This window comes from Lycorma delicatula, chromosome 9 (genome assembly GCF_047948215.1).
Source record: "Lycorma delicatula isolate Av1 chromosome 9, ASM4794821v1, whole genome shotgun sequence".
NCBI classification, from domain to species: Eukaryota; Metazoa; Arthropoda; class Insecta; order Hemiptera; family Fulgoridae; genus Lycorma; species Lycorma delicatula.
Window position 1 is genome coordinate 38,793,166 of NC_134463.1, and position 27,705 is coordinate 38,820,870.

Consider the following 27,705-nt stretch of genomic DNA (forward strand, 5'->3'; position numbering starts at 1 on the left):
TGCGCTCCAAGTTATGAATGAATTGTGTACATCACGTGACTATGATGTAATAAATTAAAAAGTCACAAATCTGATAAATCCATTTTGCAAAATTTACATACGCTGATATGTGCATTAAAAAGAGAAGAAATAATGCATGGGATTAATTCATGCTTGTCTGAATGAACCTATCAATGACAAAGTTAGAAAAATATCGGTTTAGTTTTGACCTTGAGCTCTGCTGCATGACATGCACGTTTCTCTCACAAGCATGTCTCATAAATGCAAAAATGGTATAAAGCCCTCTTACTTACATGTCCTAATGTGTTAGGCTGCACATATAGGATTAATACAGTTTTTATAGTATATTTTATGGAAAAAATATAGTCCTATAATCGGGCCAATACAATATATCTAAATTCCAAATGTTTTTAACATGTTCTAGCCCTTGTATTTTTACTTTATCTTACTTGTATATTTTACTTCATGAAAAAACATCACTTAGAACCAGGAACAAATATGTTTATTATAGTTAAAATAAAATAAAAATTCAACATAAGAGAAAATAAGGAAAATTTTATTTTTACGAAATGATCTACAACATTAATGGAATGATACTTACCAACTTTAATTTCTAAAGGCCATCCTGCTTTTTTAGCATTTTCACCCAGTTTAGAAATTGGATGAGCTAAATCTGGAGTAAAAGGTCCATTCACATGAGGTTCAAGCGTTGATAGATTAATTTCTATAACCTGAAAATTATTTTAAAACATGAATATAATATCATTATATTGTAATAAAAAAATTGCAAAATACATCATACCATTATTTTTATTAATAGATTGCTGTTAATGCAGTTGGATATATAATATTATCCATTATCAAAATAATTTGAAATAATATTTCATTTAATACTGAAAGTGACATTTAATTGGAAACTTGAACAAAAGCAATCTAATGGTATATTAAACATTTTAAATGATTTCAAATTTCATGTTCAATTGCAAGCACGAATTTCTTTTATATTAGAAAGATGTCCAGCGTAATACATCATGAAACAATTTGTTTTTATAATATCTTGTTTTTTAATGTGGGAAGTGAAAACTTTTGGAAGATCTTTAACAAAATTACATTAATGATTGAGTATACACACACATACATAAATTTTCATACAAATCAGATAAACTACTTTAAATTTAAAATTGTAAGAGTATTGATAAATATTGACAATAATATTAAACAATATAATATAAAATTACAAATAAATTTAAAATAACTATAAATTAATCATTTATATTATTTAAAGAGTTTAATTGAAACAGGACAATGAAATGATTACATAACACCTAAAGCAGGCGATATCTAAGAATTTAGTCTTGTAATAATCAAATAAATGCATTTACAAAATCTTAACATTTTTAATAGAAATGAAATCAGAATTGAAAGGAAAAAACTAGCATAGAAAAATAAGTGTATCAAAAGTTTTCTTAAGACAGAAATTAGAAGATTATTTTCAATTTTCATAAAGCTATGAACTTGATCAAAAAGTAATGAGAATTTTTAATGTTCTCCAAAATTATTTATTCAGTCTACAATGTTTATGCCGTCCCCTTCAAAGTAGTCCCCCTGTGATATTATGCACTTATGCCAATGTAGTGTCCTGTTTGAAAAACACTGGTAAAATGCCTCTTTGGTTATTGCCTTGAGGTCAACTTGCGACTTCACCTTTTCTCATTGATTGTTGTAAAACATCCCTTGGATTTCCTTTTAAATTTGGGAAATAAGAAAAATCACAGAGAGCCATGACTGGAGTGTAGGATGATTGTGGCATCATCAAAGCAGTGTTTTGTTTCAAACTGTTAAATAAGTAAAGCAGTATTTGCTGGTGCATGGTTGTGGTTCAAAGTCCATCAGTTCTCTCTCCAAAATTCGAGGTGTTTTCTCCAGATTGTATAAAACTTCTTGGTAGTGCTACTTGTTGACTGTACAACCTTGGGAGGAATTCATGATGTACAATTCCAGTATAGCTGATGAAAATGTTTAGAATGTTCACGTTTGACCGCACTTATGTTTTTGTCTTGGCTCCTCAGAAAAAGTTCCAATGGGATGGTTGAGCCTTTTCTCAACATTGTAACCATACACCCACGTTTTGTCACCAGCTACGACATATTGATCAAGTCTGGGTTGTCACCAATGATAGTAAACATTTGTTCAGCAATGGTTACACGATGCTGTTTTCCTTGAAAATTTAAGTTTCAGAAAAAATTTGGCTGCCACTCATTTGAAGTTATTCCACATGAGCCATATGAAATTCCTATTTCTTTGGCATCTCTTTAATGTTGATTCTGCACTTAATTCCATTTTTAATGAAAAATTTCAACAAATTCTATGATCCAACATTTTGTCATACAAAAAATCACTAAACATAGTAAAATATGCCTTGCTTTTTTGCTCACCAAACACAAACTAAGGATTGTACCTGGCTGAAAATTAACATATATATCAGTGACAATACTACCAATATACAGAAAAAATATCAACTCAATTGACAAGATACGGCACACAAAATTAAAAAAAATTCTTGTTACTTTTTGTATACACATGTGAAAGTCAGTTTTGAATTTTCTGGCTATATATGCGATGTAAAAAAAGGTGTGTTTGCATAGCTCAGTGTTATTTCAATCAATAATAAACTGTTAGAAACAATAATTTAGTCATTTTCTGGTTAGCTGTTTATATTCATACATTTATGAGTTTATGTTACTATTGTAATTCCACAAAGTGTGAAATATGAGAAGTACTTCAATTTTTTATGGAAAAAATAACTCTGTGGCTAAAATTTACAGGCAAATTTGTGATGTTTATGGGATACTGTAATAGGATACTACAGTAAGAGAGTGGTGTCGTTCAGTTCGAGAAGAGTGAACATTGCATTCATGATGAAGAACATAACAGCTTGTAATAACGGAAGAATTGTTTGAAAATGTTCCTGAAAAAGTTTGAAAACACCATCACAATTGTCTTTGATGTTTTACATTTATAATTTATGAAGTTTAGACTAAAAAAATTGGGTTATAAAAATTGTGTATCAGATAGGTCTGAAGATGTTAACAAACATACAAAAGTTAAAAATCTCCTTCTGCACATCATGAATTTTTGCAATGTTATGAAAATTAAGGTGACAAATTGTTTGATCATACTGCTACTGGAGATGTTACCTGGATTCCTTTTTCAAACATCGAGACACAGTTGCAGTCAATACAATGGTCTTCATCATCTCTTAGATTGAAGAAGAAGTTTAAACAAAAATGTTTGGTAAAGAAACTTATGGCTACTGTTTTTTTTTTTTTTTGGGGACGAAAAGGGTGTCTTGCTTTTCGAATTTAGTGATCGTAGGGCTACTGAAAATGCCATTACGTATTGCAAACATTAAAAAATCTTATAAAAGCTATACATGGTACATGGTAATAATGTAATGTTACATGGTAATGCGATTTTCAAAGGTAAACATGGGATGTAATCTTGCAGGATTTATTTTTTGCATGACAATGCTCGACCACATGGCAAATCACAGTGAGGCAACTGACAAATTTCATTGGAAAATCTTCAGTCTCCCTATAGTCCTGACTTAGTTCCCAGTGATTATTTTTTTTTATACACCTGAAACTGGCTTGCATCACACAGGTTTCACAATGATAACAAATTGAAAAATGGAGTTACTGCATGGTGTAAGTCACTGATGGCGGAATTTCTTGGAGGGAATGAAGAAGCTAGTGGAAATGCTACAAAAAATGTGTTAAGTTGAAGGCAGCTATGAAGAAAGGTAGTATATAAATTTTTATGCTTAAGTTGCCTTGTATGCGTTCTTATACCATTCATCTGATTGTGATCAAACTTTAGTGAGTTGTTGTGTGCATGCCTGCAAAGGTTTCTGAATTAGTTTGGACCTGCTAGGTGGCGCTGGATCAAGATATTTTGAAAACTTGTATTTATGATTCTATTTGGCTCATATTCAGAATATGTGTTACTTACATGGAAAGAAATATCTCTGCAAAAAATGGACCCGCTAGATAGCACTGGGGTTGAAATAATTGGAAAAATTACATTTATGGTCCAATTTGGATCATATTCAGAATATATATTAGTTACGTGAAAAGAAATATTTTGGTGAAAAAGGGAAGAAGAGTAGAAGGGAAAGGTTAAATTTTGTAAAGTTCCATAATGTTCAGTTTTTTTAATGTTTTATCAAACTTTCATTTGTGTTAATTTAATCTACATATATATATATATATATATACTCAAATCTAGCAATGGTGAAGCACTGCCGGTTCAGCTAGTAATTAATAAATTTAATAACAAAAACTAAACTTTTATTTTTCTTTAAGCAAATTCTAGACTTGCATAAGAATGGTAAAATAAAAGAGGGTTACAGCTAAACATGCACCAAATTCATATTGGAAATATAGTATTTTTGTTACTGCTAGTAACAAATGTAATACTAAAATAATACATACTAAATACAGTAATTTTAGTTTCTTGAGGAAAATGATGAAATCTATAACAAACTGGGATTCATGCAAGCAATGCAGTAAGGAGTGGAAGCATGTCAGGATAAAAATTTAAACCCCCACCATCAACTAGTTAAATAATATGTTCATGACTAATTCATATTTTAAAGACCATATTTTTTGTATCAAAAGAGAACTACCAACAGTCTGTACAGTAATGTTATTCAAGGAAATCATTGAACCTATTAGTATTTAAATAGGCATAAAATCATCTACGACAAAAATATCTAGAGGCATAATATAGATATTATTATCACATAACATAATATAATTTTATTATACTATTATTTTGTACTGCTCCTGAAGTGAGTTAATAAATGAGAAAAATATAACTACAAAGCCATCATTATTTACATTTGATATATATATATAAAACTGTAAAATGTAATGAATTTAACACTAGATAATTAAGATTATTGCTATACATTATTTAATAATCACATATAAGTAATTGGATTAACAATAAAAAAAAAAACAAAAAACATTACATCATTAAATTAATACTTAAAATTAAATGATTTATTCAGTTTTACCCTATCATATGGAGCACCATCATCAGGTGTTAAAAGATTTTTGTTCTCTTCAGCTGATGCAGCAACATCATTTCTTCCTGTTGCTTTTAAATAATCAGCCATTCTTTTATTAAATGGGAATACAGATGTTGTAGCTCCAATTTCAGCACCCATATTGCAAATGGTACCCATACCTTAAAAAAATTAAAATAAAATAATATTTTTTGTTTAATCATTATTAAAAAATATTTATACTTTCAAATTGAGTATACAAATTTCATCATTTATACAAATATAAACAAAATTTAAAGGACTATATTATTGTCTTTTAAAATATAAGCCCATCATCAACCAATCCTTGTGATTTTCCTCTTATAGTGTTTATTCTCTAATCAAATAGAAATAACGGTAGCTAATAAAGGAAAAAATTACAAAATAATAAATAACTGAATCAAAAAAGTGAATTTATAACACTTCAAAGTAGAATACGTTAATAACAGTTAATAAAAAGAAATAAGTTTTGTTTATTTTAAATATAAGAATTTACATAAATTTATTTATTATTACTTAATTTATTAAAAAAAAAAAATGAAGCACAATATTTAAACAAAATTAAGTTTGAACATAACTCTTAGTAGAATTTAAATATTAAACATGAATAATAAATTAATGGTTTGTTAAATAATTCTTTTGAAAAAAAAAATTTTTAATTGAAATTCTTATGCAAAATCAAACTTTCTGCAAATCTGCATTTACACAATTTAAACAGTAAGATTACTGGTTATCTACAAAAGCATCAGTGTGGTCCAGGGGGGTGTACTGAAGTGAAGCTAATTTAATTCAACATACCTGTGCAAGAGATGTTATCCACTCCAGGTCCATGATATTCAATAATGGCACCAGTACCACCTTTAACTGTTAATATATCAGCAACCTTTAAGATAATATCTTTAGGTGAAGTCCAACCTTTCAATTCTCCGGTTAATTTAACACCTATTACTTTTGGACATTTAAGCTCCCATGGAATATCAGCCATTACATCAACAGCATCAGCTCCACCAACACCGATGCACAGGCCTCCCAGACCTCCTCCATTAGGAGTATGAGAATCTGTACCGATCATTAATAATCCTGGAAATGCATAGTTTTCCAGAATAATCTGCAGAAGCGAGTAAAAAATAAAAAAGCCAATAAATATTTATAGTTAAAAAATAATAATTTTTCATATAAATTCTACTTTTTTACCAAATATTCAAACAAGGTAAATTTATTTTGAAATTTTTATCAAAAAATCGACTTTCAAAAGAAGATGCACAATTTACGTGCAGCACACAACTTTCAATATTGTTTAAGAAAAAAGTTAAGAAACAGTGAATTAGAAATACTTTCCTAAGTTGATCAACTCTTCTTTATCAGATTATGCTTTTGAATTAATGTGTAATTTAGCAACCTTTTCTGTTTCTGTTAGGAGAAAAGTTACACAATAAGAACCCATCTTTTATTTTTCAGTGTTGATTAATTTAAAAATCATACAACTAAAATCTGAGATATACAGTGGACTAAATTAAAAAAACTTGTCTGTGAATCTTTAAAAAATAACTTTTAATTTAAACTGTGGATTGATTAATTTACTGTTACACTAACTTGGACAGAAACAAAACCTACATTTCATTTAATTTCATTATATCTAAATACTCTTATGAAGTAAAGCTAAGTCTTATATTTAAATATGAAGGATAATCAAATTTGTATTTTCTAATGTTGAACCAGACACTAGAAATAAGTATAATATTAATGACTATTATGGATATCTAGTAAATTTTATTTTTGTATTATCTTAATGAATTCTACTATGCCATAAAATTTAAGGGATTAACAATAATTATTACTTTAATGATAAATTCCTATATTACACTGAACAAATGTTACAACATGACATGATTTAGAGAGCAACATACATATGTGTCCATAAAATGGGAAAAAATATTGGAATATGGAAACAAATGAACTTTATAACCTATAAGGGAAAGGAAAAATAAAAATAAAAACAGTGGGCTCAGATGAGCACCTCTTAAAAAAGAAATATAATAATAATGAATTAAGATTTCAGAAGGATGTACAGTAACGTGCAAATTAATTTGAACACAGGGGATTTTTTTTGTTTATTTCTATGTTGTGGCTACACTGCCTGACTACACCCACTCTTCTTTAAGTTGTTTATGTAATGGTTATTTAGCCACTCATGTTTTGTGAAAGTTTATTTCATTTTTATTACAAAATGATGTTTTCAAACTTTGTTTTGTATACCTTTATAATAATACTGAACATAACTCCAAGAAAGCATTTGAAAAGTGTTCTTCTTTTCGAGCTATCAGTATGACGACATCAGAGTGTGATGATGGTTTAACAACTTAAAGAAACTGGCTCCTTTTCACTTCAGAGTAAAGGCAAATGTTGTTGTAAAAGAAAAACTATTGCAACTAAAATTCTCTAATACATCAAATGAATTGATGTATTAGGTGTTAATGAGAAAAAGTAAACTTGATCCAAAATTATCAGCTTCAGACTTAAAACGAGAATTAACTTTCAGCGGAACACATTCACACATGACAACTGTTTAACAGAATTTAGATGCAGACTTCTTACAGCTGGACGGACAGCTCATCAGCTAGCTAAAAAGTAACTTTTTCACATTTAATGAAATGTGAAAAACTTCCTTCCTTGTTCATTACTTCCAGAAGACGGTACATTGAAAAGTGATGGATTTATCAAGAGTCTAATGGAAAGGGTTGTGAAACCACTTCAAAACTTTAACCCAATTGAAAATCTTTAGGAAATAGTAAAAAATTGTCTCCCAAAAATGAATTGCACATAAAAATTAAAGCAATATTAGTTGGTTTTATGATGAAAAAAAAAGTGAATGCACTTGTAGAATTGATGCCAAATAGTGTACATGAAGTGATTAAGAATAAAAGGACATATAATTTTACTACATATTCACAAAATGTACAGATCTTTTTTAATAAATAAATTTTAATTAACCAAAATATGTTTGGATTAATCTGCACACTACTGAAATAAAAATAAATTAGAGCAATTAGAAAAATATTCTAATATTTTTTAAGTTAAAAAAATATACAAAGTTAATACATTATCAGGCAGGCGATAAAGCAGTTTTTTTTTTTAATAGTAAATAAGAAATAATACACATCATCATGTTGACTACACTGTTTATAATAAATACTAAGAATATAGTTAAATTGCATATAAGCATTTGATAAATTAACGCAATTTGACCAATTTAATAATTTTTAATTAACAACTAATTACAGAGGTAAATCCAAAAACTTATTCTCTGATACAAAAAAATAATAATGTATTATTATTAAGGTAAGAATGTGTTCCTTAAATTTTACTGTTTTAAGTAAATTCATTAATTTGGATTTATATGCATTTATAAATGTTATGCTTGTGCACATGTATAGGTGTTTAATAGTTGTAAGCATAATAATTCAACACAAGCAAGGCAAAATTCTTTACACTATTGGCCACTGAATATGTCACATTAATTTCTCTCAATTATTTCCAATAATTTATGTATTACACTACTATATGCATTGCACAATTAGGAGCGCCTGCATCAACTAATTAATGAGTATGCCCTGTAAGACTTATTACTTTATCATAAAAAATATGTATATACACAAATTAGCTTGGTAAGAGATAACATTAGAAATAACATTATGAAATGTAATAAATAAAATATCATGTACCTGATGGATAATTCCAGAACCTGGATGCCAGAATCCAAGTCCATATTTAGCACCAGCACTTTTCAGAAAATCATAAACTTCTTTATTAACATTCTTTGCATTCGCTAAATCTTCTTTTCCACCTACCTACAATAATAACCCAATAATTGAAATGATAGATAAAATCCAGTAAATATTTTATGATAAATTTTAATAATTCTACCCATAAAAACTTCCATAGATAAATTGAACATATTTTTATCAAGTCTGTATTACAAGTAAAAACATAACTGGAACATAATAATAATAATAAATAAGAAAATGACACTGAAGTTAGTTATGCTTTAGGAGTTTTATACTGTAAATTCATGCACTCTTTTTATTTTCACGTGAAACTAATAAATATTAATACTATATATAATGGTAATTATTTTTGTGGAATTCAACTTTATATAAGAAAAAACAAAACCATTTACTTAAATTATTAGCATAGTTGAAAGATATAATAAACTCTAACCGCAAAAAGAGTTTGAGAATCTTTCTTGCTTACTGGTTTTCATTAAGATATTATTACGTTTACTACACCTGATGATCAAAAGCTTTATAAAAATTAAAAAGTCAAATTATAGTTTATCAGTTGGTCTTAAGCAAAACAATTCTTGTAATAGTATTATTAATTGATCCACAAAAATCAAAATAACATTAGGAACATGGGGGATTCAAAATTCAGATAAAATAACACAATCAAACAATCTCCTTGAATTTGGATCAGTAGCATTATAGAACTAAACTATTTAACAGCAATGATGCTAACAATTTACCAAACTGTGGTATAATTTAATTTGAAAACAAAACAAAGATAAAAATATGCCAAAGAGTTTTAAGATAAAACCTATAATGTGTGCACCAATAAATCAGTAGAATAAAAACACCATAAATAAATAAACATGAAAAATGCATTACGGACAACTGTTTAAAAGTAACATCTCTGAGATGGCTACCATTTTTTTCGTGCATAAACTTATGCAACAGCACAAACTTCTAACAGTATTGTGCTTAAGTTATTTATGACATTTTTCTGCATGTTTTTTGAGATAATGTGATTAGAAAAGAATCTCATTACTACTATCACAGAAGCCCTTGAAGTGGCATTATTTTGTTGAAATAATGTAATTTGATTAATAAATGACAAGTTAATTCAGGCAGAAGGAAGTTTTCTAACATGCTAACATACTGTTATAAAGTTACCATACTGTGTGCCTGTTGCCAACCTCAAAAAAAAAATATGGCTATAATACTGTCGTGTGTTTGTGGCTCGATTAGGATATTGAGAGATTGACAATTAGAATGTTTATGTAATTACAGTTTATTGGTTTAAAAGCATAAGTAAAACAAGACAAATCAATAATAATGACAATGGTAATAATAATAATAATAAGCGACAATAAAACATCTCACAATAATAATTAGACTAATGACAATAATGGCAACAGTAAACAATAATATTACATATCAATAACAAACAAATAATCATAAATGTCAATAAACACAGATTACATACAAAACTGAATTTAAACTAATTGTCAGCATTTATTTACAAGTGGCTAAATAAATACTGAAAACCAGAATTCAGTCCCATTGACAAAAGATACAGCATGACCACTAGTTTTAAAACGTTTAACCACTAGTCTTGTATTAATAACAATACATTGTACTATACTTGCCTTATCTATTGTAAGATAAGAAGAGTATAAAGTTTTTTCACTGCGAATACCTTTGCTGTTCACAAATAAAACTACCCTAACAGTTTATGAATGAAATTTAGTACTTTGTCTTACAGTAACTCACCGATAGTATTTCTTGCTTAATGGAATTACTCGTGGCATCACCTTAATCGTATTGAAGTTAATTCACAATGGAAATTTGCTCCTTCACTGTCCTCATCATAGAATGCTCTTGCTGACTGACGTATTGCATTCTCCTTGTTTAACTGGTCTTATCAGGTATTATTTATACTCCTATCCTACTCAACTTAAAGTGTGAAAACAATCAACTAAGCCCTTTTGTTCCCACATATTCCTAACCTTGGTCAGATAACTCTTCTCATAGTACAAACATTTGTTCATTGTGTGTCAGTGGGCAGTATTACAAAAGATGATTGTTAAATGGACCTGTTTGTTACCTTTTCTAAAAGGATTTCTTTTAGTCCCTTTCTGGATTCCTCCCATTATTTTATTTTCTACTACTTTCTTCTTAATTGGCAGGAATCCGTTACTCAGGTTTGCTATACCAGTCTTGTTACACTACTAAATGTTGAAATAGTACACCAGACTGTCACTTTGACACAATGGAAAGGCTTTTTATATAATCTTTAGGATTTACAGTTGACTGTGATGAGCATTCTGCTTATTGACAAAGCTTTGAAAGGTGGAATGAGCTAATCACTCACCAAAAGATTGTTCAGATGGTCTGGATTAACATTTATCATGTCCAATAACTGATGACTGAAAGCAAGTTAGTTCAGGTGATCAAAATCATTCATTGCATGCATGATGTGAATCTTATATGGATGGTACTGAAGATCTTGATGTAATAGATTCCTTACAGTGCAATCAGAAATGCCTAGTAATACTGTACTGTTGATCTGATCAGGTAAGACTTGTAACCTACACAGCCTTTATTCTTGCAACATTTTGTGCCTTCAATACACCTAAAACTGGTGCCAATTCTTTTTTCAATGTGAAGTCAATTTCCTCAAAGTTTTTAATCTTACTTATTTAGTTTTCCTATTTATCATAAATGTGGCACGCTGATCAAATATTTTGTCAAAACACATCCTACCTACAGATAAGTTATGTTTTCATTATTTTAAATTAGAAGTGATTGAGAGAATATGTTTCATTATCAATACACTTTGGGAAAAAATTATGTTTCTGAAGTGTGAGCTAAAAGCTGCAAGTGTCTTAAATTTGGTAAAATGAGACTGAATCTATGTCTTATAAACCTGTTCTTTTAAAACTCAAAGTAATATAACATCAGAAAATATTCATTAACTGTTTTCTTTGTAATACTGAAATTTGGTGGATGAAAATATACGAGAGGGTGGTTGAAATTTAATGCACACTGGAACATCATGCTGCATAAAGCTACAGATACTACCAACTTGCAGTTTTATTTCCCTTCTAATAACAATTTACTCACTGACTCATGCCCTCTTATTTTCTAACAGTCACTACTGTTAAGGAGTCGAGTATGGCTATCACATTTATTTGTCTCAGACAACATGCAGCACTGAATTTTTAACAGCAGAAAAAGAGTAAACGCTAGTAATATCCAACAATCTAAAAGACATTTATAGTGATAAACTGTTGATTGAAGTACTTTAAGTAAATGGGCATTAAAATTTTGTGCATCAGAAGCTAGTAAAGCAAATATTGAGGATGAGCCTCTCAATTGTTTTTGTGACTGATGAGAAGCACCAAGAGGGGAAGGGCGAATCAATTCAAAATGACTGTGTCCCTGTGATCTCACTTAATTCTGCAATTAAAGGAAATATTATGGACATTCATTTCATCCCAAAGATGATGAACTGAAAAATGCAGTGAGGTTGTAGAACAAGAAATGAGAGAACTGATTCACCATTAGAAGTGTGAAGCTTTAAACTGTGACTAGATAAACTGTATACGCTTTTGTAGCAAATAAAGTACTACTCTTTTATTTCATATTTGTTTGACTAACTTTTCATTTGTAAATTATGAGCAACCATGTATCACATTTCAATCACCTCTTGTAACGATGAATAAAAATATTCTCATAATAAGACATTAGCAAATGGTTTACCCATACCGGCAAAGTGACTGATACTAAATAAATCGCCATAATACATTAATCTAAATCTGAGAGAGTAGATTTATTACTGTTTTGCCTTGATTATCAGATAATGAATGAGTAATTCATTATTAGTCTATCAATAGTTAATTAACTAATTATATAATAAATAATTTACCTGAGCTATAATAAGATGATCACAGTGAATAGTTGAGGGTACAGCTACTTTTAGTAAACCAGACGAAATAAATTGTAACATAGCCATTTGTGCAGTGGCATCTTGCATGGCAACTCTATCAGGTCTTAATCTAAGGTAAGTGACTCCTCTTTCAATTTCTTGTCCTTGAGGGTCATCGAGATGAGAGTACAAAACCTTTTCACTGAGAGTCATGGGGCGGCCCAGTCTGAAATATTAACATTATTATCACAATAATTCTAAAAAATAATTTCTTGAAACATATTATCATAAAGTAGCAACTGACTCAATTTCAATCCGAGAACATAAAGTTGCTTCTATACAAGCTTGTGAATGCAGTGAGTATGACAAACTTGAGAAGTTTGCATGCATTCATATAATTTAAAATCATATTTTTTATCCAAAATGTTAAAAAAAGAAAAACAAATAAACATTCTATTAACATGGTTTTTACTTCATTAACCCTAGCATATGCCATATATGGCAAGACTTATGTTCTGTCTAAAAAAAAAAATGTAAAATATAATTAATAAGCTGTTTTAGAGTTCATTGTTACATGATCAGTTACTGCAAAATTTTGAAAAATTGAAATGTTTTCAAAAATATTTATAAATAATTTCATTTTAAACCTAACTGTTTAGTGTCTCAAGAAACACTTAGTGATTCAGGAACAAGTAAAAATTATCATATGTAAATATATCTAAATTATATTGAATATGAAGAAAATAAACAATTATTTCTCCATGCACATAATTACATACATACACTGATGGTGCAACAGAGTTCAACAATTTTTGATAACTTATACTGGGTGAGCAATTTAAAACCAAATCACTACAGACTAAATATAGTTACAACATGAAATACTTCATAAACAAGATGAAAATGTAAATTAAGTTAAATTCTGCATTTAAATTATCAAAAGTTTACACATTTACCATACTTTTATGAAAGTTGTTCAAAGTGAGTGCCTTGTGCAGTGATGCAATTTTGTGCTTGAGTGATGATATTGCATCACCTGATTTGTCAATGCCATTGATTTCTTGTTAAATGTTTGCTATCAGTTCAATAGTGTGGGGAGATTATATTCATAAACTAACCTTCAAGTAGACCTAAAAGAAAAGATCACAAGTAGACAAATGTAGGGAATTCAATGACCTCTTCTCATTCTTCTGCAAAAGCTGCAGAACGTGTGCTAATGAATCATTTAATGTGTAACAGGTTTTTCTGTCTTGTTGCAAGAAGCCATACACTTTTTCATGATCTGTTTAATAAGTGTAGAATTCTTTGAAAATTATGAGGTGCATTTCTGTATTTACAATCTGGTAAAAAAATATCGCTAAGACTACTAGAAACAGCACACCATACATTGAGTTTCTCAAAGTGAAATGGATGCTCAGATATTTGATGAGGGTTTTCAGTCATCTGATGATACCTGGTGTTAAGCGAATTAACTTGCCCAGATAAATGAAACTATGACTTATCCGGACATGAAATACAGCATCGTGTCTATCTGTCCAGACAATGTTTCTGAGAAGCATTCACATTAATTAAAACCTTTTGCTTTGTCTATTCTCTCAAGCTGTTGCGCAGTCTTTACACAATATGGTTTCAATTTTCAATTATGAAGAATCTTATGGCAAGATGTGTATTTTACATTGCTTTGTGATAACTTGTACTATAGATTTTTTTTTGGAAAAGCAGGAATTCTTCTTTGAATATTGGCTATGGCCTCTGGAGTACTAATGGACAATCTCCATCATCGTTTTGGGTTTAAAACTGACCTGTCATATTCCATTTTTTAATTGAATTGTGTATGACAATTTTTGCTACAATAAAGGCATTCAAAATTTTTCTGTAAGTGTCTGGTGTACTCTTGAAAGGATCCAAAATGCCTAAAAGCTTCCACTTATTATTTGATTGATTCCTCTATATATTTGATTAGGGAACAGGGTTCCCCCCTTTCTTTAATCAAATATGACATTACAGTTTCGTTTTAAGTTGCTCTCCTGTTACATAAAATAAATGAAGCATTCAATGTCTATAAAAATTTCTTGGATTTATTTGACGAACCTTAAAAATTAAACATGAATCTATAGTTTGTATATAACCTGTAATGTGTTTTGTGAAGTGATAATTTAATTTTTTTTAAATATTTTTTGTAAGCTGACTTACAAAATTATCCAACTAACTTTATACACTATGCTTAAAAATATACCTTTTTTTAATTACTGTGAGATTAGATTGAAGTTTATCATATGGAAGGAAATCTTTGTCGAACTTGCTCATGGCTACTTTTGCAGCAGCACAAACAAGTGGGGATTGATGGAAACATCGCTGCTGGATTTCTATTAAACCCTGCAAACCCTGTAAAAAAAAAACAAAAATGAAAGCTTACAGATCTGATAATCTGGTAATTCTTAAGTTGTAGCAACATGACTAACAGACAAAAATCCTAAAAATGACAGACACAATGTTAATATAATAATACTGAAAAAACAACTTTTAAACCTACCAAAGACTTCAATCTACAATCAATTGATTCAATTTTATTAATACAGATTCTTGAAATGTGACATAATCAATCAGCAAGTTGTAAATAATTTAACATAATGACAGTCGCTCTGAGGACCAATAATTATACTAATCAAATGAACAAATTATAAACGAGAAATTAATCATGCAAATTATTAGTAAATAAAATCATTGAACTTAAAATAAACTTGCATAATGAAAAAAAAAACATTAAAAACTAGTAGATTTAAATATTACAGATAAATCTTTAATATTAAAAGTAACCTTGGAACTCAAGAATTAGCACTCATTAAGCACATAAAAGTATGTAATATATTAAATACTATTTCATAATAATAGTATAAATTTAAATTGGCATTTTGATTCTCAAAAAAAATCTGTTAAATACAGATCGAAATGATGCATTTATTAATTAAATTTTTCCTAAGATAGTATTTTAAAATAAATACGTTGAGTATAGGAAGTAAATAATATCCATTAAAGATCAAAACATCAGTATTAAAAAAATTACACAAAAAAATGAAGTACAATAGAAATGCAAATATCTCTCAATGGTAAAAGGTCACACAAACATCCCAGACAAGCAAAAAATTATACAAATCTTACAGGAAAAAATTAACAGTAATAATTGTTTTAACAGGGTGTCATGACCTAATTGTTAACCATATAAAATGGTGATAAAAAAATAATTAACATATAAGATATTATTTGTTGTAATAATAATGGATTTTAAAACAAATTTAATCTGCTGCATATTTATCATATAAATGTATTATCTTTACACAAATTGCAAACATTTTATTCAATACAGAAAACTAAAAATTAGTATTACTGTCTCAAAACTGTTATGAATAATAAAATAAAATTTGGAATATTACACATAAACACTAAAAACCTACAGCAAAGCTACACATTACCTTGGAATGACATAAAATATCCACGAGCAGTATATTATGAATATTTATGCTGATAAAACAAAAATTGATTTTCTCTAGGAATAAGTCACCTGAGAATAGGTACAGAATTCCTTAGGAACAACTTTAATCATTTTTGGAATACGTGACACAAGGAAAATTATTTAACTATGAACCAATAAACCACAACCACAGTGGAGTCAAATTGAGATTATACTGCTCAATGTCAGCTGAAGCAAACCTGACATTGGGTCTGTGGAATGGCCAAAGTTCAGCAAACATAAATTCAACTGTATGATTAACTCTTGATCCGTGTCTAAAATAATCAGATCAATAGTATTTAGCTCCATGACTATGAAAATATATCAAAGCATTTTACTATGTCAACAAAGGTTGAACTTGAAGTTTTTTTATGCTTACAAACTGACTTAACCCAACAGATAACCCAAAAAAAGATCTATTCATGATTCATTACATGGCATAGTTAAATTGACATGGACAGAATCTGAATTTTTATCTTAAAATCCACACAAGAGTAATACTTATTACAATGTAGACTATTTTATGAATGTTCGTAATGTGGAGGTTCATTTAACCCAATTTCTATTTTGAAGGTGTCAGCTGACCGACCAATTGGCACAGATTCAAATTAAAATCACTAACAGAATGATAAAGTGAACTAATGTTCATGTTGCACAATGAGGTATGTTGCAATATATAAAAAGTCATACTTTGCTGTTATTATCTGAACAAGGTCCATGATATTGCAAAACTATTATAATTAAATAGTTATGTAATATCAGAATACTGATAGTAAGTACAATATACATTGATTTTATTTATTAATGTTTAGTCGAAAATATACATCAAAACTCTGTAAAACAAAATCCTTTTCACACTATAAAGTACTGATTAAACATCATAAAAAAATGATAATCTCAACATTTAATATACGAGGGTAAGTGAATTATTATCCGAAATTTAGTTATATTTTTGTTTATGTTAGTAGTACTGTTGTGTAGCGTAGATGACTCATGCGTGGTTTAATTGTTATGTTTGTGCAGGTTTGATGCTGCTAGGTTAGTTCCATTATCGCTGCCTTGCTGTTAACCATGGCTGCTCCACTTTCTGTTGGCACCAAAGAAGAGCAACGTTCAGTGATCTGTTTTTTGTGGTCGGAAGGTGTATCAGGGGCCGAAATTCATCTTAGACTTTTGGTACAGTACGGGAACAGTGTGTTGCTGCAACGGAGTGTCTACAAATGGATTGAAAAATTCAAAAATGGTTGCACAAGTGTTACACATGACGAAGGAGCCGGACGACCATTTACCGCCACAAATGAGGAAAACATTGAGCGTGCAGGTGACATGGTTTTCTTAGATAGACGAGTAACTATTGGTGAAGTGGCACGTCGTCTGCGAATTAGTCACAGTTCTGCCTACGAAATCATCAACAGACTTTGGTTTCATTAAGTCTGTGGCAAGATGGGTCCCAAAACAACTCACACAGTTGCATAAACAAATGTGCTTGGACATCTGCCAAAAATATTTGGATCGCTATGGTAACGAACGGGACATCTTACACAGAATCATCACTAGTGATGAAACATGGATCCATCATTATGAGCCAGAGAGTAAACAGCAGAATATGGAATGGAAACATACAAATTCGCCCTGCAAAAAAAGTTCCAAGACCCAACCATCCGCAGGAAAACTGATGCTTACAGTGTTTGTGACTCACAAGACCCAGTATTGGAACATTATGAGGAAAGGGGCACAACAATAAGCAATGCGTGTTACAGTGAGATGCTTACTGCCAAGCTGAAGCCTGCAATTCGAAGCAAATGTCGAGGAATGCTGTCGAAAGGTGTTGTGTTGTTGCACGACAATACCCGTCCACATGCTGCTGCCCACACTGCTGAAACGCTCCAGAAACTCAACTTTGAAGTACTGGCTCATCCTCCGTATAGTCCTGATCTTGTCCCTTCTGACTACCACTTGTTTGGTCCACTCAAAGAGGCATTAAGAGGCCGTCGATTTACCTTGGACAAAACAGAAAAAGAAGCGGTGCATTCCTGGCTCACAGCTCAACCGAAAACCTTCTTTTATGAGGGCTTCAGGAAGCTTGTGCAACGATGGCCCAAGTGCATTGAAATGCAAGGGGACTATGTTGAAAAATGATGTACATGTAAGTTTTCTATTTGTATTGCAATAAAATTTATAACCACATTGCAGATAATAATTGACTTGACTTACCATCGTATGTTACACAAATTTAATAACCTCTTTAAAAAAACCCCAATTAAAATCTTGATACTTATAACAAATTAAATAAATTTAAAATCAAAAGAAAAAACTCAATCCATTCATTAGCTTCTATTACTCTTTTAATAAAATATTTCCTTTATATAATACACTGATAACAAGTTAGAACAATAATTTTGTTGGAGTAATTAATTTTTTTTTAAGTTTGTATTTTTAGAAAGTCTGCATTTAAAAAATAGCTTACTTTAAAAGGTGTATTTTATAAAAAGTAAAAGACGTATTTTTTTTCAATTATATAATTTATGTTTTTACTAAAACATTCACCATTTATATATTCATTTAAGTCATTTTCTATATAAACATAATTTTTTTTTTCAACTTATTTTAAAAATCTAAAATTTTAAATTCTTATATGTTTTAAATTTGTCTATTATCTATTATATATTCAGCACAGTTAGATCAATCAAAAAGTCTTCTTAGTCGATCTAGTTATTACCTCATGGAGAACATCTATAAAGACCTGATACTCAGCCAGTGCACAGTTCGGGGAGACATAGGCTCCAATTACCACCGCATCTACAAAGTCCAACAACACAGTGCCATCCCTACTTTCCAGGAATTGTCAAGTGATCCAACCACTTATGTCTCGGATAGCTACATCACTTCTTGTGTCTGCACACCAGTCGCTTCCTATGATAATGTACCTATTGGGCTCAGTCGCCATGACAAAATCAGCCCCATGCCTGCCCGCTCTCTCACCAGCTGTGATGAGATAGCAAGCTTCTATTAGAATTCATTAACAGGTTTCTAATCATGTTTGTTGTATTTGCTCTCCAAGCCTCCATTGCAATGATTTAACAGTCCGCAACCCAGGCACTTCATGGTCTCCTTACAAGCAGCAGCTTGTAAGGAGGCCACAAAATAGCATTTTGTGGCCACTTCCCCCACAGTTAAAACAAAGATCTGCCGCCTTGTTTAGACCCTGACTCTGATCTGCAGTGCCCTGGATGCCAACAGCAGTAGCATCTATCTGCCTCTTCATGAATATGGGCCTGGCACTGGACCCATCCTATTCAGATCCTCTCCTTGATTAGCTTGCGGGCTGCTCGAAGCAACGTGATTACTGTGACACTCTTGGTCTCCTTGTATGCCACCCTTACTGAGGAGATTTTGAATTCTTCATCATTACCTAGGACCTGTGTTATCGCATCTTTTATCTTTTGTTCTGTGGTATCTGATTCCACGTCTTTAATATGTACCACAGTACATCTCCCACTTCGTATTTTGAAAAAAATCTGTAATTCAGCAGCCTTGTTACGTAATGTTGTTGTAAGATTCTCTGCATTCAGCGCACCCTGAACCCGAATGTGCAATTCACCATTGCTGCCCTTCTTGAGCGATATAATTTCTCCTGCCTCCTCTTGGGAAATTGTGGACTTCACAGTCTTAAGTCGGTGGTGTAAGTCCTCCCTGCTGCTTTCACAACTACAATCCTACTCTGTCACAGGAGGAGTGGCCCTCTTTACACTTACAAATCCTGACCCCTGTTTGTCAGGTACACCATCTTGTTGTGGTTCAACCACCTTAACAAATTCCTCTTATCCTCTGTGCAAATATATTAACATCTTTCTAATGTAGGAACTGACTCCACCACCAGGCAAAATAAAAACAAAAGACTTGGAGCTACGCATAGCTCTCCTAACTGAACTCAATAGTAGCAAAAGAGAACTTTGTTCCCCCTCTGCTGAATTATAATGAACTTGTTACCAGCACTTCTGTATATCCACTTTGTCCTTTCCCAGTACAGTTGACACGTTATGTTCAATGTCGCCTGGCTTGATTGACGGGTGCATACCCTGAGCCCAGGCCAGGTCTCTAAAGGAACATCTATCACCAGTTTCTGCTGCCAAGTTATTTATCTGCTTGACGCAATAAGGTTCACAAGCTTATCGTCAGTTACCTACTCCTGTATAATGTCATTGACACTGACCATTTTTGGCTCCTCTGTCTGTGTAGCCTGCATTATTGTCGTTGTCAGTGAAGATGTTTTCAATGTCTTAAGCCCATTAAATATCTTTGACAAGGCCTTCTAGTGCTGCCCTATAAACTGGTGCAAGCCAGACCCAAGATTCTATTTTAATGCCAGCCCAAGCTGGTGGGTAATGCCCCGCAAACTGTGTGGAGCTGGGTCCTCCTCCTACAAGGACAACGGTCTAACTCGTTTTTTGCCGCTTTTGACTGAAAAGCGGCCGCTTTTCAGTTTTCTGAGATTGCGCACTTCCAGACATTCTCCGAATGATTGCTCCAACGGAAGTGAGCGTCTTATCGGCATTATGCGATTTTCTGCTTACGGGCTAAATCTCGCGTTCAACGAGACCCCCACTCGAGGGGTTTCGGGAAGATTTTGGGAAGAGGTAAAATGTATCCCCTCGATAATCGAATAAAATTTTCGGAGGGCGGGGGGTAAGGAAGATGTGTCCCTCAAAAATCAATAAACTTTTGGGGGTCAAAGGATGGGAATGGGCGAGATTCGCCCAGAACTTGAAGGATTTTGAAATCGGTGGAAGGGTTCAGAAGATATGATGTTTAAATTCCCCTTATAGCTGTAGCACTTAGAATAATTCACAGTACTCGTAGAACAAAAATTCTCTTCAAATCTCTACTCAATGTTTTCTTATGGGAATAAAACTGTTTATGAAAGAACGTAAAAAAACTGTATTAATCCATGACCAAATCTCATAAAATTTTACAGACACGTCCGGTACTCACTAACCAACAATAACAATACCCACGAATAAAAAAAAATAACACCAATAACCGTACAAAAAACACTTTAATCCCAGAGCGAAAATACAGTCAACTCGATGCGGTATCCCCAACTCGACTGGGTTACACTTGCAAAGTAAGAAGTACAATATTATAAACACTGATTTTTGATTGGTAAACTAGTAAATTATACTAGTTTTATTAAAAAAGAAAAATATGGTATGAAGTGAATTATATGACTATCAACAAAAAACTTGGCAGTGAAATTCAGTTTGTTTGTTCTAAGGCAATAAATTTTAAAAATAAATCTAAAGATGACAATCAGTAATTCGTAAAAAAAAAGAATAATCTAAAAAAAAAGAATAATCTAACAAAACGCAGTGATATAAAAAATTCTTCCGGTCAAAAAGCAAAAGTTTCTATAATAAAACTGTTTTTAACAAAACGATACTGATATCAAAAAAGGTAATATTCTACATTTTTATTATCAAAATCTGTTATTAATTTAGAAGTTTGTTTAAAAAAAAATATATACATGTTAAATATATATAATAGACAATAGACATACAATAATAGATAATAAAGAATGTTCAAACGTTCCATGTAATAAAGAAAAAAAAGAAAAAATTGTTACCAAACTCTTACCGGCTCGATTTCATTTAATTTATATCACATTTACAGAAGTAATACAATTCTTTTGATTATTCGTTGTTTAATAAATGAAATCGGGCCGGTAAGAATTTTGTAACAAATTTTTTTTCTTATTATATTAAACACTGCTTTATTATCTATTATTGTATATCTATTGTGTATTACGTACATTTAACATGAATTTTTTTAAAAGAAAATTCTAAATTAATAACTGATTTTGAAAAAAAAAATGTGTAGTGTCTTACCTTTTTTTATATCAGTATTTTGTAAAAACAGTTTTATTTATATTACAGAAGTTTTTGTTTCCTGAGCGGAAGAAATGATATCTGCGACACTTACCGTACGGTTTACAATTTCATTGTAATTTTTTTTTTTATATAAATATTAGAGAAAACAAACTATGTAACTTATGGATAGGTTTCAACCAACCCTTAATCACAAAAATTTGCAGCAGCTTGTTGTGAAATGGTGTAAAGTCAATATTAGGAAAAAAACAATCATTTTCAGAGATAATAATTTATTTCTGGAGTATTACTCCAGAAATTGATTATAAGTGTTTTTTTTATTGGTAAATTATTATAAAAAATACAAAACTTTATATAACATATAAGTCACAATTAAATATACCAGTTATGAATAAATCTAATGATTGTAATTAATAAGGACTATAATGTACTCCTAAAAAATTGATATACACATCATAGAAGGAAATTTTATCAGTTTGATTAAATTTATGTAAAATAGTAGTTAAGAGAAAGTTTTAATAATTCTTTTAGCCCTGGAGGTGTGCTAATATAACTGCAGGATTAAAGAAAACATGTGCTGAATATATTATAGATAATAAGACAAATTTAATCCGTATAAGATTTTTTTAAATAATAAGTTGAATAAAAAAACAATGTTTGTATAGAAAATGACTTAAATGAATATATAAATGGTGAATGTTTCAGTAAAAACATAAATTATATAATTGAAAAAAAAAAAAATTCGTATTTTACTTTTTATAAAATACACCTTTTAAAGTAAGCTATTTTTTAAATACAGACTATCTAAAAATACAAAATTAAAAAAAATTAATTATTCCAACAAAATTATTGTTCTAAATTGTTAGCAGTGTATTATATAAAGGAAATACTTTTATTAAAAGTATTATAATAGAAGCTAATGAATGGATTAAGTTTTTTCTTTTGATTTTAAATTTGGTATCAAGATTATTACATTTTAATTGGGCTTTTTTAAAGAGGTTATTAAATTTGTGTAGCATATAATAAATGTTGAGATTATTATTTTTTATCATGTTTAATCAGTACTTGATAGTGTGAGAAGGATTTTGTTTTACAGAGTTTTGAAGTATATTTTCGACTAAACATTAATAAATAAAAGCCAAGTATATTATTGTACTTACTATAAGTATTCTGATATTACATAACTATTTACTTATAATAGTTTTGCAATGTCATGGACCTTGTTAGATAATAACAGTAAGGCATGACTTTTTATATATTGCAACATACTTCGTTGAGCGACATGAACATTATTAGTTTACTTTATCATTCTGTTAGCGACTTTAATTTGAATCTGTGCCAGCTGGTCGGTCAGCTGACATCTTCAAAATAGAAACCGGGTTAAATGAACCTCCACAATAAGAACATTTTTTAATTTCTCATATCAAAGTTCATAAAATAATTACATTGATAACGACTCATAACGGATCCCCACGGTATGAAACCGAATGCATTCTTTACATACAGCAAAATAATCGTCGGTATATTCCTCGTTCTCTCTTTCTCTTGCAGCCCAGTTTATCACTCAAGATCGCCTGGGTGGTCGACGGTGACTTCCCCCCTTACAGAAGCTATATTGGTTTGGGCAAATACCCACTCCAGCTTTTAGTCCAATTGTTCTTAGCAACACTGGCAATTGGACCAGAATGCTGGTCCAATTGCCAGCATTCTTTCCACGGTATTTAACAGGTAAATAGGACGATAAAACGCTGGCCGACCAGTTAGTCCACCCTTGGGGAGGAATACCACCTGTGCCTCCTTCCAGAAAACCGGGAAGGAGCCACTTTCTAGACCCCTATTAACCACATCTGTGATCTCCCAAGGGATCCGTCTCACAAGGCTTTTGAGAATCAGTGCAGGAATCCCATCAGGTCTAGGATGTCGTTTGTCACGCAGTCTACCAATTAACCAGGTCACCTCATCTATCGTGAATCTGCGTGCCTCAAAATCCTGTGGTCTGTCTATGGCTTGTTTCTGACAGGAAAAACTTTCTCGACCTCTGTTATTGCACTCTCCTCCCTAAGTACGGGCAGGCGTCTTCCTAGCTTTTTTACTATACGATACACCTGTCCCAAGGGATCGCGATCCAGGTCTGCACATCAAGTCCAACCACTTCCTGCGTTTTTCAGTCTTGATTTCATAATTGAGTATCTTTCTGCTCTCTTTGTAACGGTGTATTACAATGAGGCACTCTTCCCCGCCTGATCTTCTGAGGCGCTGCGAAGTCAGTCTGTAACCCTGCATATCCTGGTGCAACTGGGCAATCCGCGGGGTCCACCAGTATGCTCCCTGTCGAACTGGGATCTTGCCTTATAGTGATCTGCAGGACCTCAGGAGTCAGCTGTATTCCATCATTGACAGCTCTGGCTAATTTTGTGGATACTGCTTCGACTTGTCTGTAAGTCAGCCTTGGGAGCAGTCCCCGACCTCATCTTCTGAACGATCCGTCTCTAATCTTCAGCCAGAGATGATCACTGGCAACGTCATTCCAGTATTCACACTGGTGCAGGTCCTCTACCTGCCATCTAGGATAATCAAATCTAGGACTGAAGCGTGACTCCTAGTCTCGAACATGGGGGTGGTGTCATTTACACAATTTAAACCATTGACTACCATCAAGTTCGTCAGCAACTCACCCCTACGATTGGTGTATCCACTACCTGCTGCCACGAATTCACAATTGAACCCTTGGCGTAATAATGGATAGGGCATGCAGATTCGGTGAACACATCACAGAAGTCTGTGTAATAAGGTGAAAAAGTCAGTGAACGCTTTAAATACTTATGTCTACGCGGGCTGCTCCTGGCTCGGCTAAATAAAGAATCAGTCAGCCGTAGCCTCAGTCTTCTGTATGCGGTGCCAGCCTGGGGCAGGACAATTAACGTCCAGTGAAATCTCAATAGGCTTCAGAGGGTCCACCGCCGAGCATTACTAGGAATTGTTACGGATTATAGGACACTTTTATACGATGCTGCGTGTTCTTTCTGGGGTTCCCCGGTGGATTTGCTCATCTCTGAGAACGGAGCGGTTTGCGGGAAGTGGGTAAGGCGGATGCCAGATTGTCTGTTATGCGACGATGGAGTGAGAGCTGTAGGGCTACTGTTAAAGCAAGCTGGACCAGAAGACTTATCCCTGACCTGGGGAAATGGCTCACTACGAAACACGGTGAATTAATTTACCATCTGATGCAGGTCATATCTGGACATGGCAATTTTGAGGAGTACCTGTACAGAATAAGCAGAAGGGAATTGCCAACGTGTATGTACTGTCACGAGCAAGATTCAGTGAAGCACACAGTGTTCCATTGCCAGAAATGGCAAAAATCTAGGGTCAGGGCGGGAGTCGCTGATCTAACAACAGAACTAGTAGATTATATGCTGGCTTCAGCGGCAAACTGGAGAGCCGTCGACGGTTGGCGAGGACGATTTTGAGGGGAAAAGGATGACGAAATACGTCGAAGGGGATTTCAGTTTAGGGCATGGCGGACAGCCCCGGCTGGGGGGGCCGGCTCCGATGATTAGCCGGGGTCTCCTGAGGTGTGTAGGCTGGGGAATCAAGACCGAATCCCGACTGCTGGGTGGGGCCCGGTTCCCCCACCCTAGTAGTTAAAGAGACAGGCGAGAAAATGTACAGATCGAGTCCCCGTCCTTAGGGGGCGGTCAGGAACGACGTAGTCGGGCCTGGTTAACCCCTCCCTGACGATTTGAGTCAGGCGTTATCACGAAAGATCCAACCGGCGAGCCGAACTGGAGGCTCGTTTGAGTTTAAAGAACACTCCCCTGGGCTGAGCTTTACTTCATTGTATAATCGGCCCAGGGAATAAGAAAAAAGTGTAACCCTCGACTTTTATCGTTAAATTCGATTTTTACCAATCGAATTTATTTCTGTTTTATTTATTCCTTTTTTAATAAAACTAATATAATCTCTAGTAAACTAATACTTTTATTTATTTTTTAAAAGTGACGGGAATTAAAAAAATTGTTTCATCTACAGTACTTTCATTTACATAACAGCATTTACTATTACAACAAGCTGTAGTATATTTTCTTTTAAATTTTATTATTTCAAGTTCACTTCAAGTTTTTGTACGCTACCTAGTACTATCAAGTACTGCTATCTAGCGGTGCGATTCGTAAAGGTACATTAAAAAATGAATAAAATGAGTCCAGCGGTTCATCAAATAGAAAAAACAAACGTTGTCTAACAAAATTCGAGTTTTTTTAAAAATATTTTTTATTACTACTACTCTAACTAAACTTAAATATAATGTTTTCATGTTTTTTTTTATAATTCTTTTTTAATATAATATCTTTATTAATTGACAAGTTCAAGTAAGTAAAATTATAACTGAAAGGGGGTTTGGTTTTATGCTATTATCTAAATTATTTTAAATAATCTGATGTCTATTTACAATAATGTTCCTTAAATGTAATTTTATATCATCCTCAGAACAAACCCATAAAATAATTACATATATATATTTATAACAAACTTTTGTGGATTATTTCTGATATACCGTAAATATATACAACTAAAAGAATCTGATACAGATGAAATTAGAGACAAATTCTTTTCTTGTAAGTATTTATCAATAGTGAAATAGTTTTTTTTTAACAAAATTAAATTTTTATTCATACTGTGCCATCTTAATTAAAATGCTTTCTATTTTGTTTAAAACTGTATTTATAAGGATGTTAGTATACATTGTTGATACCTAAATATATCAACAATGCTTATGATTAATTTTGGTATTAAATACAATTTCTCTAAGCTTATTCTAAAATATATTATCTTAAATAGCAACCTATTTAAGATGGCTCCAAAAAACTGTGCTACCAGTACTTCACTGAAGAAAGAATTAATTTTACTGTTTATGCTGAAAGAACAATTTTTGTATAACTTGAGAGTAAGCATGTTATCAGTTTGACAAGGATCAAGGATATTATGAGACAGCGCATGTAAAAATTCTTAAAAATAAAATTTATTTACTCTAGAATATCTTACTATGTACAAAATAAGTAAATTATAAATCTCAAATACAGTTGTTGATTTTACTATAAAGTTTACAATAGCTAATAAAAATTAATACAAAATTAACAAGTGATTATAACATTGAAATAAAATTATAAAATTAATAATTAACTTTAAACAAGAATTACTTACTACTACTATTTAGAAAGGAAACTAGCTTGCACTTTCTTCAATGGATAATATGATTGTCCCCTATTTGCAATGTGGAATTACTGAAAGCTTCTGAAATTTAATTGTAGAAAAGAACACTGTAACAAAATAGAATATTCTAGGGGATGCAATCTTCGCTCATGTACGACTGTTACTGCACAATCACTTCAAACATTATCACACACTGTACTGAAGTTTGCTGGTCTTTGGCAGGATTATACCTCTACGCCTAGGGACTGACCTGTACTAATAGCAACTGGCCAGCCTATTCTTTT

At 31.7% G+C, this 27,705-nt stretch overlaps 1 protein-coding gene across 1 annotated transcript in view; it reads right to left on the minus strand.

The window, feature by feature from the left end:
* Positions 1-27,705, minus strand: part of LOC142330176 (aconitate hydratase, mitochondrial-like) — a 66,586-nt gene that overhangs the window by 25,400 nt on the left and 13,481 nt on the right. Inside the window, exons 2-7 of the mRNA XM_075375283.1 lie at positions 15,054-15,202; positions 12,818-13,043; positions 8,833-8,958; positions 5,909-6,218; positions 5,081-5,253; positions 602-731 (exon numbers count right to left, since the gene is read on the minus strand). Coding sequence (XP_075231398.1) covers positions 602-731; positions 5,081-5,253; positions 5,909-6,218; positions 8,833-8,958; positions 12,818-13,043; positions 15,054-15,202 — 1,114 coding nt within the window. The remainder of the gene's footprint in view (positions 1-601; positions 732-5,080; positions 5,254-5,908; positions 6,219-8,832; positions 8,959-12,817; positions 13,044-15,053; positions 15,203-27,705) is intronic.